This window comes from Crotalus tigris, unplaced genomic scaffold (assembly GCF_016545835.1).
Source record: "Crotalus tigris isolate CLP2741 ecotype Arizona unplaced genomic scaffold, ASM1654583v1 scf7180000017933.3771270, whole genome shotgun sequence".
In the NCBI taxonomy this organism is placed as follows: domain Eukaryota; kingdom Metazoa; phylum Chordata; class Lepidosauria; order Squamata; family Viperidae; genus Crotalus; species Crotalus tigris.
This window is the reverse complement of record NW_024096726.1, coordinates 670,577-687,932: the sequence shown is the minus strand read 5'-3', so window position 1 is coordinate 687,932 and position 17,356 is coordinate 670,577. Positions and strand designations below refer to the sequence as shown.

Sequence of the window (17,356 nt, the reverse complement as noted above, 5' to 3'; positions counted from 1 at the left end):
CGTTTTATAAAGCCTTAGTAAGGACACATCTGTAATACTGCCTTCAGTTTTGGTCACCATATTAGAAAAAAGATGTTGAGACTTTGGAAAAAGTGCAAAGAAGAACAACTAAGATGATTAAAGGCCTGGAGATTAAAACATGAATGGTTGCAGGGTTTGGGAATAGCCAGTCTAGAGAAAAGGACTAGGGGAGACATGATAGCAGTATTCCAGTATTTGAGAGGCTGCCACGAGGAGGGGGTCAATTTATTTTCCAAAGCAGAAGAAGGCAAGACAAGAAACAATGGATGGAAACTAATCAAGGAGAGAAGCAACCTGGAATTGAGAAACTTCCACAGGACAATTAACCAGTGGAACAATTTGCCTTCAGACATGAGCGTGCCATTACTAGAAGCTTTTAAGAAGAGACTGGACAACCATTTGTCTGAAATGATAATAGGGTCTCCTGCTTGAGCAGGGAGCTGGACTAGAACAGAGGTCTCCAACTTTTTGGGCACCAGGGACCAGTTCCATGGGGAAAGGTTTTTCCACGGACTGGAGAGTGTGGTTTTGTGTGCTGCCTGAATCCCACGGATGGGGCTTTGCTTGTTTGTGTCGACCGGTTGCTGGCATGCCGCAGCCCGATACCAATCCACGGACCGAGGGTTGGGGACCCCTGGACTAGAAGACCTCCAAGGTCACTTCCAGCTCTATTCTGATTCTGATATCAGAGTGTTGGAGAGCTTTCAAGCATGAAGTGTGGAGGTAGAGTAATCTCAAAACTTGCTGTAAAAAAAGTGGATTAAAGTTTGTAAATTCTGTGGATTTGCAAGTTAAGGTTTTAACACTTTCCATCTGACGGACCCCTTGGCTGCTGTGAAACAAAAAACCAAGCAGAGTTCAATTTAGGACTTCAGACAATTTATACCGTAACCTTTCAAATGAATTCACACCTGGGTCTTCGAATCATTCAATTCCTGATAACTGGTGTTTTCAAAAGTGATTTAGTTTTGCCTGCTTCCTAGGGTTAAAAGGGAGTGATTGTCCCAAAGTCACACAAGTGGCTTCATTCTTAACTGGACTAGTTTCTAGCCTGGCGCTTAACTACTATACCAAACTGCTCTCCGCACCTAGGTACACAATTGCGCCCACGTTCTGTTCCCTTAAGACAGTGTTTCTCAACCTTGACAATTTTAAGGCATGTGGACTTCAACTCCCAGAATTCCACAGCCAGCTATGCTGGCTGTGGAATTCTGGGAGTTGAAGTCCACATGCCTTAAAATTGTCAAGGTTGAGAAACACTGCGCTTAAGACATTTTTTTAAATTAAGAAAGTAAGAGGGGGAGGCTAGTATATTGTGCAAAATTTGTTATAGGAAAAAAAGCTGTCACGTTAAAGAAAACCTGGTTCTTTAATAAGCCAAATTTATATTAAGGGTCCATCTAAGTCGGGTCTGCAACATTGACAACTTTAAGACTTGTGGAGTTCAGCTCCCTTTCTGGGAGCTGAAGTCCACAAGTCCTAAAGTTGTCAAGGTTGCAGACCCCTGATCTAAGTAGCCGGAATGTAAATAATGAAGCGCTAAACAGATTCCAGGGAAAATGTCTAACAAGTGACTAGGTTAGGTGCTTCCCCTGTGCTTAAGTTAGCGATTCCTGTGGGCAAGTTTTGAAAAAGTACTCTGGCAACTACACAAGTTAACTTCCCAGCCACGTGTATGAAGGAGCATCCACGCCCGTTCTCTTCAGCCTTTCTCCGCGCTTCCGCCCGAGTCGCGTAGCTCTTGAACTTTGCCAGAAGAGGACGGATTTCTCTGAAGCTAGTGAACGCTTTTGCTAACGGAGGAGGCGTGTCCTGAAAGGGCCGCCGTAGTAGAGAGCTGGCCTGTGCGCCCAGGGCTTCCACGTCAGCTGGAGCAGGCGGCGGATGCCAGCAGGACCGGAGAAGGGAGCAGCAGCTCTGCGACGGCCGACTGAGGAAGAGGCGGCCGCCGCTGGCGCCGCGCGGGTTCAACAGCGGCGTCCGATTCTGCCACGGGTCACTCGGCTGAGGTAGCTGCGGCGGCCCCCGGGTCGTTTGCAAAGGGCTGGGAGGGCAGGCGGGCCGGGGAAGTGCCCGCATAACACTGATTGTCTGGAGGCAGGCAGGCAGCAACGGGCCGAAGCAGCGGGCTTTCTGGGTGAAAAATTTGGAGTCGCCGACGTAGTAAAAGGAGAGGACCCTTCTCGCCGCGAGCCCCGATCCTCCACCTCCTCCTCCTATCGGGTGTGCACCCGACTTTCCCCTTCCCGAAGCCGCCACCTTTCAGATCTTTCCGCGGGGCCTAAGAGCCACCAGCCAGCCTCGCCCCGTAGGGTAGGGAGGGCTTTGCGGTCCTTCCACGGCAGGGCGTCGGGGTTACTCCGTTAGGAATACAGAATGCCGTGTTCCGGGATATTCCTCCGAATGAATGAAGACAAGGCGGGGGATGAATGCTCGGCTGGGGCTGGAGCCTTCCTGCCTTGGGGGGACTCGTTTGAGGTTCCCAAAGCATCGGTGCCGTGGCCCCCTGAACGCCTGTGGGCCAAGGAGACTCCACCAAAGTATAGCAGGGGAAAGAGCCATTGGGGGCCATCCAATCCAACCGTCTACTCGGCTCCCCCCCAATTCTTCTTCCTGTGCCTTCTACTCAATCTTGATTCCCAATTACCTAAACTAGACCCTACAGCTTTCTTGGCAGTATTTTTTCAGAAGTGGCTTGCCATTTCCTCTTTTCTAGGGCTGAGAGAGAGTGATGGGCCCAAGAGCTGGTTGGCTTCGTCACTAAGGCAGGAGTAGAATTCAGCCTCCTGTTTTGTAGCCTGGTGCCACATCAAACTGCTCACTTTAGGAGCTCAAATTAGAACATCCCGGGTTGATACCTGCCAAGCCTCCCTTTAAACAGCATCGATGAGAGAATTTGCTAAGTTACTAAAAGGAAATCCTTCATACTGATCTAGCCAGTAATAAATGTTATCAGTTTTAACTGTCTCTCAAAGTCATAATAGTGGTTCTGCCTTTTCCAGCTAGCCAGCAGGATGTAGCTTACTTTAGTCGATCTCCGAAAGTTAGGCAGGGTTAGATCTGGTTAGTACTTGGGTGGGAGATCTTCAGGAAAGCCCAGACCTCTAGCATATATTGGGATGTTGTGGAAATAAGAACACCCTGGGAGAATGCAATAGCAAATGACTCCCATATTGTTCACAAAGAAAGCTATGTAGATATTCATTTAGTCTTTGGGGATAGAGCTTGCTCTGCAAAAGACTACTATAACCTATTGTTTATATGTTATATAAAGAAGGTCTGGTACAAACCACAATGATAAAAAATGACAAAACATGGGTCATGCCACAAACCCAGCTCAAATCTTAATGTTGGATGCAAGTACTAAAGTCAAATTTGTATCATGCCATTTTTAGATGGGCTGGTCAAAATCTAACTGCAGCCATGTTACAAAATTATAGGAAAGCTATTATAGTATTTTATTGGTCACTAATCTGAAACTCTTCCAGTAATCTTCTGCATCAAATCTTTCTTGTGTGTTTCATGGAATTCTCACAGTAGTCAAATTTATATTGAGCCATTCAGAGGATATCATTCTTGGTCATTTGTCATATATTTCAATTCTCTCTGAGTGTGTCTCTGTCTCTTCTGCGTATACACACATGAAACATTTATAATCCACCTGTTTTACCTATCTAGTTGTCAATGTAGCTTCTCCAGAAAAAAAAAATTTAAACATCTCAGTCTGGAAATTTTAATAACAAAAAATTGGTTTATTTTTTAAATTTTAGGGGGCATCACATTTTATAGACAATTATAAATCATTTGACATTTTAGATGTATTTACATTATTTTTTCTTGAATATTCACAAGAATCATAGTATTCATTTGGAACTTCTCTTTATATGAATTTTCATCCATTTTTCTGTTTATCTTTGATCAATACTATTGGTCTAAATAATGATATTGAGAACTATTTATTCTTTGTCTATACATTTGTTTATAAAATCATTTACTAAATAAATAAAATTGCAGGAGTAGAAAAAAATGCAGAATTAAAAATAAAAATAGATTGAGGTCAAAAATAAAAAAGGGGGAAAGAAGATAAAAATGTGAATGTATTTGGGATCAATAAATTTAAATATTGATATTTTTATCCAATTATAGTTGTATAAAGATTATCTGTTAAGAAACATTGATAACATAGCTAATAAATGAGACCAGATTTTAATAAATTTATCTTTCACTATAGGATGTTTCAAAACTTTTTGCTGTATTAACTTCAACAAGATTGACTAATTTCAAATTTGAAGTCATCCACTAATGATTTTTTGAAGATTTTCAAGACTATCGAATTTGATGTAAGAATGTTACATAATACAAAGGTCAAAGTAGATACATAATGTTCTTTAGAGGTAATATTTTTAATGATTGAGTCCCAGAGATTTAGAAAGAAAAGATTAAACTTGACTGGTCAAAAAGCAGGTTAGGATTTGTGACCTATCCTTTTACAATAACAGATTTTACATAATTTAAGTCTCTGATTCTACAAAATCCTGTTTATAAAACAAATGTAGCTTTATACTTTAAAAGAGTGTGATAGATGATAAGGCAAAAATTGTCTCCGTATTTTCCAAATTTGACTTTTAAGTGAGGATTTCAGATAACTACATAGTAATTTCTTAATGTCAGGAGGAATGGTATCATCCAAGCCATAAAGGTTATAATACTTCAATTTGTATCCATTACATATCTAATTATATTTTTAATTGTCTTAATTGAAAGGCCCAAATTATTGTGTACATTTAGTATGACTAAACTTCCATTATGGTTTTATTTATATAGGTACATTGTTTCTGGATTCAAATAGTTTTTAGAATTTTATGCTTAAGCACAGTCAACTGATAAACCAATAAAGATTTGATACATGCACAATTTCAGTGTGTATCTGAATGCACTGTAGATCAGACAGGTGTTTGTGATACTGTGTAAAAAAAACCATTAAGAGGAACAGTGTGTAAAATCTTCTCTGAAACTATGGCTCTAAGGATTGTGACTTTTGAAGAAGGGGCTATTTCAGAGGGTTTTCCATGTTGTCTTGCCACTGTAGTTGTGCTACGATACATCTATGTCTGCATATTCATAGGATGAGTTTGGGAGGAACCGAAGTGGTTTTTCTAAACTGTTAAGAGGACAGTTGCTTGTTTGTGAGTTGAGGATCCAGTATAGGATTGTTGCTGCCAAGATGCTTGTATAAAACAACCGATTCCTGGATTTCTTTTTGAGATAATGATGTTATTTGAGGCTAGGAAAAAGGGATAATTAGGTCATCCAATTTAAGAACCACTGAAATAATGCTTAAAACTGCAAGCAGGGGGTTGTAGAAATCGTTTTAGCAGTCTTATGTGTTTGATTCTAGGTTTGGTTTTGGAAAAAGTAGAAAGAATTTGTACCTTATGTACTTAGGTGTGTAACCTGAGGACATGGCTAGTTATTTTAGTGAAACATGGTCAACTTTATTTTTATACTGTGTGTGGTCTTAACCAAAGAAAGGTTAGTGACTATTTTAAAATGTAGAATATCCCTGAGATTAATTATTCCTATTGTTTTTCCTCATAATGTTCTTCTGTTTCTGAAAATTGTTAAATAGTTCTGTGTTGTGCACTTTGGAGAACTATAGACTTCAAACTTTTACCAGAATAATGTGTTGTTGTTATTTTCTACTGTGTTGCATGTAGAATCATAATGAATAATTAGCTCTGTTAATATATTTTCTAGAATTTCTGAGACCTATTTGGAAGAACTTATACTGGGGAAGCCTTTTTTTTAAAAGCCCAAAATGACGGCTGCAGAGAATGTGTGCTACACGCTAATTATAGTGCCAATGGACTCGGAGCCACCATCTGAAATAAGCTTAAAGAATGACTTGGGTATGTAATATTTCCTGAACTATTGTTTTATAGCTTTGGGTATATTTAAATCAGAAATTTAAATAACATAGTTTGTAGTCATGTTATCATAAATGTACAATTCTTTTAAATATTAGAAAGTTTCAATGATACTGAAGATAAACAATCTAAAATATATAGTGATAGCTGAAGTGGTTAATGAACTACAGAGCAATGAAAGCAATTACAGAGCAATTAAAAAATATTAATGGCTTGAATAATAAAAATGAAAGAGCCCGGCAAGGAGACAGGTTACTCAGTATCCCTCAGAACTTAAGTTTACATAAAAATAAATTTATGAAACAGGCTGTTTTGAATCATGAAGCAGAGCTCTGGGCAATGTCTCAAGGGCAACCATCTATTTTGCATTCAAAGCACCCTAGCTTTGTGTCTAAAACTGGATTTTTCATAAAGTTTCACATTCAAAACAATTTGAAGTAAAACATTTTTCACACTCTTGAGTATTACTTTTCTGCAGTGTGCTGATTTTATTCTTTGCAATAGATTACTCCTAACTTGGACACTTACAAAAGACTTTGTTCTATGATTACTCTGTTTGCATTCAAAATAGAATTGCCTTCAGTGACTGAATGTATGAACTTAGTAGCAATTATCAGCAGTGCTTCTATTTTTGCTTCATTGGCCTGTGTACAACTACATCAGTATTTTTTCAAACTTGAAATATTAAGTATGCTGCCTGGGAAATTCTGGGATTTGAAATCCACACATCTTAAAAGTTGCCAAGTTTGAGAAATACTGAATTATACCTTCATCAAAGTAAAAGAGCTATTAATGACATAGTTATATCCAAAAGAAGCTGTGTAAAAATAAATAGAAGTGGTTTGCAGCACAAAATAACATACATTGTGTATGTTATGTTGTTAACACACATTGTACTTATTTTAAACTTTTTCACTTAATAGAAAAAGGAGATGTAAAATTGAAGACAGAAGCCTTGAAAAAAGTGATAATAATGATCTTAAATGGTGAAAAGTTACCAGGACTTCTGATGACTATTATTCGGTTTGTGCTGCCACTTCAAGACCACACCATAAAGAAACTGCTTTTAGTATTTTGGGAGATTGTTCCCAAAACAACTCCAGATGGTAGATTGCTGCAAGAAATGATCCTTGTTTGTGACGCCTACAGAAAGGTAAATATTTTAATTGGATTTAGTATGAATAAACAAAAAATCAAATATTCTTGCTATAGATCAGTTTATAGTATTAATTTTCTCTGTGAGCAACTGTAAGGACCAGTTGCCATATAGGTTTTAAATAAGCTGAATCATTAGAATTGCATGATTTTGTGATCTGTGTTTCAAAATGCATTTAGGATGTCATCTTGCTAAAAATGACCAGGTGTCACTTTATGCCAGTTTTTTAATTCTCTCAAAAATAGATTCTTCCTTTTTTATTGAAACACTCTGGATTAAAATATATATATATATAGATTAAGTTTTTAATACATTTCTTTAAAACATACCAATGTATGTTAAAATGTCTGAAGCAAAACGATATGAACAGAGCCATGGATACAGTAGATCTAGAATGGATTCAAAGCAGAGAAGTAATCTGACTGCTGACACCAGTAGACATAAATCCTGTAATATGTTTTTGTTAATGTTGTTGTCTTAGGATCTTCAACATCCAAATGAATTTATCAGAGGCTCCACTCTCCGTTTTCTTTGCAAACTTAAAGAACCGGAACTGCTAGAGCCATTGATGCCAGCTATCCGGGCATGTCTTGAACATCGTCATAGTTATGTGCGCAGGAATGCAGTCCTTGCAATTTATACTATTTACAGGTAAATTTTATCTATTGACTAATATTGCAAAGCCTGCATATAAAAAAAATGTTAACCTTAAATGTTAAGCTAAATGGTAAGGTTTTATTTATTTTTCTTGAAATTGATTTATTGGTTAGTAAAGGCTTAATTACTGGGCCATTTATCTGCTTTGATTTTGCTCAAAAAAATTAAACCCCAGAGTATTTATTTGTGTGTGTGTATGTGTGTATGTGTGTTTGTGTGTGTACAAATTTACCACACATACTAACATTACCACACATATATTTGAGATATTATAAATTGCAGATATTATAAAAATAAAAGCTTATCATTTCTGCTGAAATTCATATGCATGATGAAAATTTATTAACATTTAAGGATTTATAGTAGTCATGCTTTTAAGTAGTCTGATTGATGTTATATGTTTTTTTAATTTATGATGGTTTCTTTATGTGGTTATATTGTTCTATACAACTGGTTAGATCATACATTATAGGTGATAATATGTAATGAATAAATTGTATATCAGCAGTGTATGCCCATTAGCCTAGAAGCTGATATAAACTTTTGTCTTTGATTTGAAATATTTAATCATTTTGAAAAGTGTTTATTTTATTTTTGACGCAAGTGAAGTAATGTAAATTTAAGAAAAATGAAATTGAAAGAATTAGCATGCCAATTAGGCCATAAGCCAGAAATTACCTTTGTGGAATTATTTTTCTTGCCAGCTAGTAGTTAGATTGTCTTAGAAAGGACTTTTACACACTTGCTAGTGTCTTGTTAAACAATGCATTAAAAAAAATAAGTAGAAGGCAGACAATCAGAAACTTTCAGCTCCTATTAATTTTAAATTGTTTGCTCCCTCAGTTATAACATGGATATAATTTCAGTTTTATAGATTCACACCATTGGTGAATTTTTCTTTTATGGAAATGCAGTATGCTAGTTTGGAAAATCTTGTTGAAATGCAAATTACATACCCTGAAAGAAGAATTGTTCTTTAACTCCCTCATCCACCCAGTTGTGTTGCAGTTTGTGTTGCATTATCCAATTTCTTTGCTTGCAAGTATTATCGGTGCTTTCTTTCCCAAAAGAAACTTTGAACATCTTATACCTGATGCCCCTGAGCTGATCCATGATTTTCTGGTGAATGAGAAAGATGCAAGTTGCAAAAGAAATGCCTTCATGATGCTAATTCATGCTGATCAGGTAAAAATATAGCCTACCTAATTCTGATTGTATTTACTAATTGTGGTTAACTTGGCGTTAACACTTCAATCTGATTTCTTCACTGATATATGCCAAGTCACACTCACCTATGTTTCACTGTGCATGTCCATCATCTAAAGCTTTGTGAATCCCTGAATTCTAATCCTTCCACAGCCTGAAAAGAAATTCCAGAAAACTCCATCCCTGTTTATGATGCATGTTTGCTAATTCTACATCCAACCCCTTCTGCCCAAATTTACTTTTCATCACTGTTTTATTTTAGTGGCTTGGGCAGGCATTCTATAAATAATAATTCCGATAAAGTAATTATGAGGTCCCTCATAGATAGAATGTCAAATATAAATATGTATAAGGAATATTGTGGAACTAAATTTCAAATCAGTACAGCAAAACTCATACTTGATTTTGTTTTTGTTTTTTTATTATTTTTAAAGGACCGAGCTTTAGATTACCTGAGTACCTGCATTGACCAAGTCCAGACATTTGGTGATATTCTCCAGCTAGTTATTGTGGAACTAATCTATAAGGTGCAGTAAATCAAATTAATCCTTTACACTGAAAGCCATTACCCTGAATAAGATATGCTACTGAAATAAGATTCAGTTGTGAGTTCAGTTAGTAATTTGAGAAGCTTGAAAATTGAGAAGAAATTGTGACAGAAGCTTTTATAAGCCAGAGTATGCACTGTTAGATGGAAAGAGAGTTAGATCCAAGCACTAGAAGACGTTTCTGTTTGTGCCATCTATGACTGTGGATAGCTGTCTCTTCCGTTTATATTTTGTTGTGTCTATATACTGTACTTGAGGTTTTTTAAGTTCTTACAATTGGCAATTGGGGTGGGTGGGTGGTCAAAAGGGTAGAAAGCTATGAAGTGAAGTACTGCTTGAAGTTTACTCCATTTGTCATTGTATTTTTTTTAATACAGTGTACTTTGAAAGATAGTCTGATGATGGTCTTCCATTATAATGTAGTTATAAAGGAAGTAAGCAACTCATTTTTAAAAAAATATATATATTCTGCATAAATCAGTGGTTCTCAACCTGTGGGTCGGGACCCCATTTGGGGTCGAACGACCATTTCACAGGGGTCGCCAAACAACACAGTCCGCCATTTTTTCCCCCTTTTCCTTAGCTGTGCTACTCCCTTTTATTCTATTGGCTTTTGAAAGCCAATAGAATAGACTCTCTTGAATAGATTCTAATTCTATTGGCTTTCAAAAGCCAATAGGAATTGTCCAGGCTGTCTCTGCCCTGCTGAGCCTGCCAAAAGTCCCATTCTGCAAACGGTGCTGCACCAATTGAGTAGTCCTTGACTTACGACCGGTTGAGTAGTCCTCGACTTACGACCGGTTGGGGGTCGCGGCATTAAAAAGTTGAGAGCCACTGGCATAAATAATGCTTCTGTGTCTCGTTTCCAAATGTAGGTTTGTCATGCTAATCCATCAGAAAGAGCTCGGTTTATTCGCTGTATTTACAACCTACTACAGTCATCAAGCCCTGCAGTAAAATATGAAGCAGCAGGAACATTAGTCACTCTTTCCAGTGCTCCAACTGCAGTCAAGGTACCACGGTGCATTGTGTCTTAATAAAGTGTGAGAATACCATATAGTCAGAAACTAGGCAATCTTCATGCTGATTAATGATGCTTGCCAGTCAGGTTTGAAAAGTGTTATGGGCCAAGAGAATGGGAAACCTGGTTGCCTTATAGAACTGTTTGGCTTGTGCGTTAAACTGAAAGGCTGTGTGAGGAATTCTCACCAAATCGGAATCAAGCCATTCAGATAAACTTTTCAGGGAAAAAAGTGACAAATATAAAAGGAGAACTCAAAAAATTCAAAGCATCCGTTGTTCGTTTTTGAGCTGTGTAGTTCATTTAGTTCTTTCTCAGTTACAGTTGTTTTTGGTAAATAGGCAATCTTGTGAATTGTTGTCTGTACAATCATATACAAAACCGATGCTAAATGAAATAATGTACCTAATCACTCAGATGTGGATGCGCTGCAATTTGGGTTTGGATCTGCAGTTTGCCTTCAGTTTACATTCATTCTTAGTAAAGGGAAATTGTGTCACAAGAGATGGTCAGATATTAGAGGTTTTTCTTTTTTTGGACTACTAACATGATTTATCTAAGGCAGGGGTGTCAAACATAATTTCATTGAGGGCCGCGTCAGCATTGCGGTTGCCCTCAGGGGGCCGGGTGGTGTGGCCAGGATGGGTGCGGCCTACTCGGTGGGCGTGGGTGGAGTGGGTGTGGCCTACTGGGTGAGTGTGGCCAGCTCTACATTTTTCATGTCAAGGATGCCTGTGGGGACCTGGGCAGGAGTGGGACAGATCTGACAGTCTCTGGCAGAAGGGGATGGGACCAGGGCAAGTGCCAAGGCATGGTCCACTGGAGGAGCCTCACTGTTCCTCTCAGGCCATGCAGGGGGGTACACTTATGGAGCTAAGACTGAATGTGTTTCAGCATAGCTGGCCACCATAAAATTGTACATTGGCTCCCTGCTGGCCTGGGCCAGGGCCAAGGCAGCGGGGGCCGTTCCCTCACTGTTTCCAGGATGGCTTCGCAGGCCACAGGAAACCACTTCGTGGGCTGCATCCGGCCCCCGGGCCTTGTGTTTGACATGTCTGATCTAAGGGAAAGAGAGATTTGAAACATAACATTTTATTTCCAATCTTTCAGGTAACCCTGCATATGCAAGTGGGTTTAAAATCTTTACAAATATTACAGGACTTCCTGTTTTTCCCAAGTTGTACTACTAGTGTAAAAGTGGGTTTAAATGTTCACAGATATAATATAGATTTCCTAATTTTTCCACTTTTACAAGTTGTAGTAGTTGCTTAAATGATTGCATTTTATTGATTTATTTTTTAACTTTTTTCATCTGGATCACAAAAGGATAGCATTTTAAATACTTTAATTCTGTCTTGTAACTTAAGGCAGCAGCTCAGTGCTATATTGACCTGATTATTAAAGAAAGTGACAACAATGTGAAACTGATTGTTCTGGATCGCTTGATTGAACTCAAGGATCACCCTTCCCATGAAAGAGTACTACAAGTAAGTACAATAAACTACATTTGTCTCCCTAAATTTAAAGTAATTAATTCTGTACAAAATTTCACTGAATTTTCTCAGGCTGATTCATGAATGCCTATGAATGAAATGTCGTTTATTTCAGGATTTGGTTATGGACATACTGAGAGTTTTAAGTACTCCTGATCTGGAAGTTCGCAAAAAGACATTACAATTGGCACTTGATCTTGTATCTTCCAGAAATGTAGAAGAGGTAAAATAAAATGTTACTCTACCAATATACTTGGAAATATATAGACTCTTATTTTAATGCTGTAAAATTAATATTGTACAGAATTGCATAATACACAATTAATAGTATTGTTTTGTCACTAGTTGGTGATTGTTTTGAAGAAAGAAGTCATTAAAACAAATAATGTGACTGAACACGAAGACACTGATAAATACAGACAGTTGCTTGTTCGGACTTTACATTCTTGTAGTGTTCGGTTCCCAGAAATGGCTGCAAATGTCATTCCTGTGGTATGTAAATCAACTTTGTTTTCATTGCTCTGCAATAGTTGTTATTGTTAACTTACGGGGTTATCAGCTTACTTTAGACAAAATCATTATTCATCCCTAATTCACATTTCCTTTACATTGCTTCCTTAATTAACTGTTTATCTTTGAGACCCGTGTTACTTACATAGTATTTCTTTATTTGAGAAGTAATGTTTAGTCACTATCCAGTGCCTAGTGCTTGCTGCATCCAGCCCCAGAATTGGTTTAATTGGTGAGTTTAATTTGTAGATTTTTTTTTAATAATAACTTTTCATTTCATTGAAAATAGTGGAGAACAGTCACCTTTTGACTTTAGCCAGATTTAGTCAAAAAGCTGATCCAAAAGTAGGCAAGCTAGATTCTGGGTCCAGAGTTACTTCTAACCCAATCTTAACCTCTTATACCATTCTCATTTACTTTCATTGGGGTTAGGAAAATTCTGTATTCATTTTTCTGAGCTGAATGTTAAAGAACTGAGCTTTACAATGTTATTAACAATCAGCTTGCTAGATTCATGCTAGTTAATCTACTTTTCAAACTCTGATCTCTAGTTTTCTAGATTAAAATGGGATTGAATAGTTTGTAGTTCAGCCTGGCAAGGCTGTTCTCTCTCCCTCCCTCCCTCCCTCCCTCCCTCCCTCCCTCCCTCTCTCTCTCTCTCTCTCTCTCTCTCTCTCTCTCTCTCTCTCTCTCTCTCTCTCTCATACATACACACACACACACTATATTTCTTTTTATGGAATTGTATTAAGAATTTTCTGTTTACAGAAATATGTCACTTTCATTTAAGTGTTCATAATTTAGCTTTACTGGGTCATGACCTACATTCCAGGCAAATCTATTTCATGTATGTTATATTGATTAAAAAATGAACTGTGCCACAGCTATTATCATTTAGATACACATCTTTTGCTAAGCTGAAGGCCATCCATTCTGCATTCCCTATCTACATATTAAGATATCTCTAATTTATTAGTGGAATGTACTAAGGTGCTAATAAATCATACCCAAATGCCTTTTGTCATGTAAATTGTCATGTCAAAAACAGTTGAACATAAATGCTTTTAAACTGGCAGTCTTTCCCATTCTTAACCTTGCATTTGCCAAAACTTAAGCAATTAATCTTTTGTGTCATCCCATGATTTTACACAATAGTCCAGGCAAAGATGTAAGATATTAAATCACCAAATTCCATAAGATTTCAGTAGTGTTTAATTTAATGTGGGGGGAGTTGGTGCTGGCATACATAGTCGGGTACCATCTTGCTGTATCTGGTATTAGCCAGTGGTACAGTAGTTTGTTCCAAATTTTGTAGTGCTCATGTTCATACTTACCCTTCTAGTTGATGGAGTTCTTAAGTGACTACAATGAAGCGGCAGCTGCAGATGTGTTGGAGTTTGTGCGTGAAGCTATTCAGCGTTTTGATAATCTCAGGCTGCTAATTGTAGAGAAAATGTTGGACGTCTTCCATGCAATTAAGTCTGTCAAGTAAGTTTAAGATCTGCCTTGAAAATTCACTAACTGAATTTCAGTGTGGATTACTTTTAAGACTTTGTGTTTGTAATACCGTCAGCACCGCTGAAAGAATCCATATACAAATGACTTTGGATACGTTTCTTGCAGTAGGAATGGATTTTTATTGCTGAAGATTTATTTTTTCTCTGGATGCATTTAAAATTCCATTTTGATGTGTACATAAAACTTGCCAGATCTAAATATGATCCTTAAAGAAACCTGCATTGCAGTTCTCTTAATGCCTACTGAAAATATCTCATTGTGTTTACTTGGCTGTGTTCCCAGGATTGTAGCCTTTGTTACATCACTTTTATCATAGAATTGCATTAAATACTTTCTTAAAGCAATCTGAAGCACAGGTGACTGTTTCTAAGTAAAATATGTGTAGATTAACTTTCAAGGATTTTCAAGTTTCATTCTTTTGTGTAAACTGGCCCATTTCTAGCCCACAGAATTTTTACAAAGGCAATGTCCAATAGGGCATTTAAAAATATATTTATATCTATCTATATCTATATCTATCTATATATCTATGTATATGTGAGTGAAATCCAGTAATTTATATATTCTGTTTCAAGAAGAATATGAAGCCTAATTAATAAACTATAATTTGTATTAAAGGTCCCTCAAAGGTGCAGTGGTATATATCAGGGGTAGGCAACCTTGGCTCTTTTATGACTCATGGACTTCAACTCCCAGAATTCCTGAGCCAGCATAGAATTCCAGGAATTGAAGTCTACGAGTCATAAAAGAGCCAAGGTTGCCTACCCATGGTATATATTGTACATGTACTGAGAGAAGGTCTCAGACAATTTGTCAGAATACTTGTTAGGACTGTGCTATCAGTTAATTTTTGTGGTTAGTTGCAGAAAGTCCATTCCTGCGACATTTCCTCTCCTACCTGTCAAAATCGTCTCTGCACTGGCAGCCCTCCCTTTGGAGTGCTTTCTTTTACTTAGACCCAAGCATCCATCTGTGACTTTCACGCAACTCACTGTATTGGTAGAAAGAAGTTTGGTGACAGGGAGAAATCGAGAAGAAGAGTTATTTTGCTGATCTTCTGCTTTTTCTGTACATACTTGACGCTCACGCTTGATAATCGGTGGAGTAGAAAAGGGCATTTCTTGAAAGGAACCTGCACCCATCTTTAAATTTATGATTTACTTTCTTTGATCTGGGATAAGTTGGTGGCTCTGTGTAAATTCTTTACAAAAAGAATTCTCATAAATAACCTGGCTGACTATAGGTAGTCCTCGCCTTACAACCATTCCTTTGAAGTTACAAGGGTGTGACTTAGGACCGTTTTTCACATGGCCATTGCAGCATTCATCCACGGTCATGTGATCAGAATTTGGATGCTTGGTAACTGACATGTATTTATGATGGTTGCAATGTCCCCGAGTCATGTGAACGTTTTTTGCAGCCTTGACAAGAAAAATCAATGGAAAGTCAGATTCTCTTAATATTAAAATATTAAAGAGCCGTGGTGGCGCAGTGGTTAGAATGCAGTATTGCAGCTAATTTTGCTGACTGCCAACTGCCAGCAGTTCGGCAGTTTGATCGTGACTGGCTTAACCTTGACTCAGCCTTCCGTCCTTCCAAAGTCGATAAAATGAGGACCCAGATTGTTGGAGGCCATAGGCCAGTGTTTCCCAAACTTGACAATTTTAAGGCATGAGGACTTCAACTCCCAGAATTCCACAGCCAGCAACGCTGGCTGTGGAATTCTGGGAGTTGAAGTCCACATGCCTTAAAATTGTCAAGTTTGGGAAACACTGCCATAGGCTGACTCTGTAAAACTGCTTATAAAGGGCTGTAAAGCATTACAAAGCGGTATGTAAGTCTTATTGCTGTTCCTTTGCTGACTTAAAAATTGCAGTGATTCACTTAACAACTGTGGCAAGAAAAGTCACTTAACAACTGTCTTGCCTAGTAACAGAAATTTGGTCAATTTAGGATTACCTGTAGTTTGGTTTATTTTGCTTTGCTTTACAGAATTTATCGGGGAGCACTTTGGATCCTTGGCGAATACTGCAGCACAAAGGAAGATATACAGAGCGTAATGACAGAGGTCCGTAGATCATTGGGAGAGGTATGTGTTTGCATTTTTGTCAATTGGAAATATTTTCCCAAGTTGATATACAGTATTTTAGAGGGAAAACATAGTCTTTGAAAAATCCTATCGAATCTTGAAACTGGTTCTTCATTTCTTGAGGATGCATTTAGGAATTCTTTAAATGAAAACCTATGTAATAGTATCCACAATTTCTGATAGAGTAACTGAACAGAGTTTCATTACGTTGAAGTAATTGATCATTTCATTGATGGGTCATGAAACTAATGGCAACCTTTTGATAGAAATTTAATTAATATGGGCCTTCTTATAAAAAGGATTGATTAACTGGGAGGCATTTGTGATAATGGAGTGTATCTGCCAACCTTCAGCTCCCAGTGGAAACAATTCTTTTCTGCCCTCATTTTAATTGAGAATCCTCAAAAGCAGTATTGGGGAAATATAGAGCAAAGACAACTTCCATCTTTGCAAAGCAACTCAGATAACATTGAGTTTATAGATTTAAAAGAAATTCAGAAAATTCTAATGATATCCAAGATCAAATCCAAATTGTCCTTCTCCCAAAATCTTTTGATCAAACAGTTTTGTGTAATAATGAAAAGATAACTTTACCTTGAATGAAATAAATCTACATAAGTCTACAAATATTGCAATCTTGTAAATACTAATAGGAACAGAAGCAATACTCTGCTAGATTGGATCCCTGTCCTAAATACTCCAGCAGTCTATTCTTACAGTGGCCAAACAACTGCACAAGGAAGCTCATTAGTCTTCCAGCAGATGGTCTTCACTGCCATGAAGACTGATAGCCATCGGTCCCCATGACTACCACAAACTTGCTCTTTTGAATCCAAGTTGGAATTTACAACCATTTGTTATTGCAAAATACATAATGCATACAGCAGGAGTAAGATTATTAGTAATGAAATCTCCTAAGCTTATAACCTATTTCCCATCTTTTTATTGTAATGTATTTATCCTACTGCTTGAAATACCTTTATTACAGCTAGAAGTCAAATGTAAACAAAACATACATATGTACGTATGCATATGTGTGCGTATACACACTTTATGTATTTGTACGTACATGTGCATGCTTGGATCAGTTTTGACTCCTTATAAGAAAAGATGGATGGTATATTTGAAAGCACAAAATTGAGCAATCTGGATCTAGGTATATGTAGGGGTGTGGGTCTATACATATGTTGTACATAGTATGTTTTAGGTC

The 17,356-nt window shown here is 37.5% G+C and overlaps 1 protein-coding gene across 3 annotated transcripts in view; it reads left to right on the top strand.

The window, feature by feature from the left end:
- Positions 1-1,855: 1,855 nt before the first annotated feature.
- COPB1 (COPI coat complex subunit beta 1) overlaps positions 1,856-17,356 on the top strand; it is a 36,431-nt gene continuing 20,930 nt past the window's right edge. The window contains exons 1-13 of one of the 3 annotated variants that reach the window (XM_039344578.1): positions 1,857-2,030; positions 4,253-4,361; positions 5,779-5,930; positions 6,872-7,101; positions 7,586-7,755; positions 8,832-8,946; positions 9,402-9,494; positions 10,391-10,528; positions 11,904-12,023; positions 12,145-12,252; positions 12,375-12,521; positions 13,882-14,027; positions 16,050-16,146. In XM_039344578.1, the coding sequence (XP_039200512.1) occupies positions 5,840-5,930; positions 6,872-7,101; positions 7,586-7,755; positions 8,832-8,946; positions 9,402-9,494; positions 10,391-10,528; positions 11,904-12,023; positions 12,145-12,252; positions 12,375-12,521; positions 13,882-14,027; positions 16,050-16,146 (1,455 nt within the window). In that variant the 5' untranslated portion in view covers positions 1,857-2,030; positions 4,253-4,361; positions 5,779-5,839. Of the gene's footprint in view, positions 2,031-4,252; positions 4,362-4,396; positions 4,416-5,778; positions 5,931-6,871; positions 7,102-7,585; positions 7,756-8,831; positions 8,947-9,401; positions 9,495-10,390; positions 10,529-11,903; positions 12,024-12,144; positions 12,253-12,374; positions 12,522-13,881; positions 14,028-16,049; positions 16,147-17,356 lie in introns of those variants that run through there. The other 2 variants (XM_039344577.1, XM_039344579.1) reach the window with 2 other exon arrangements.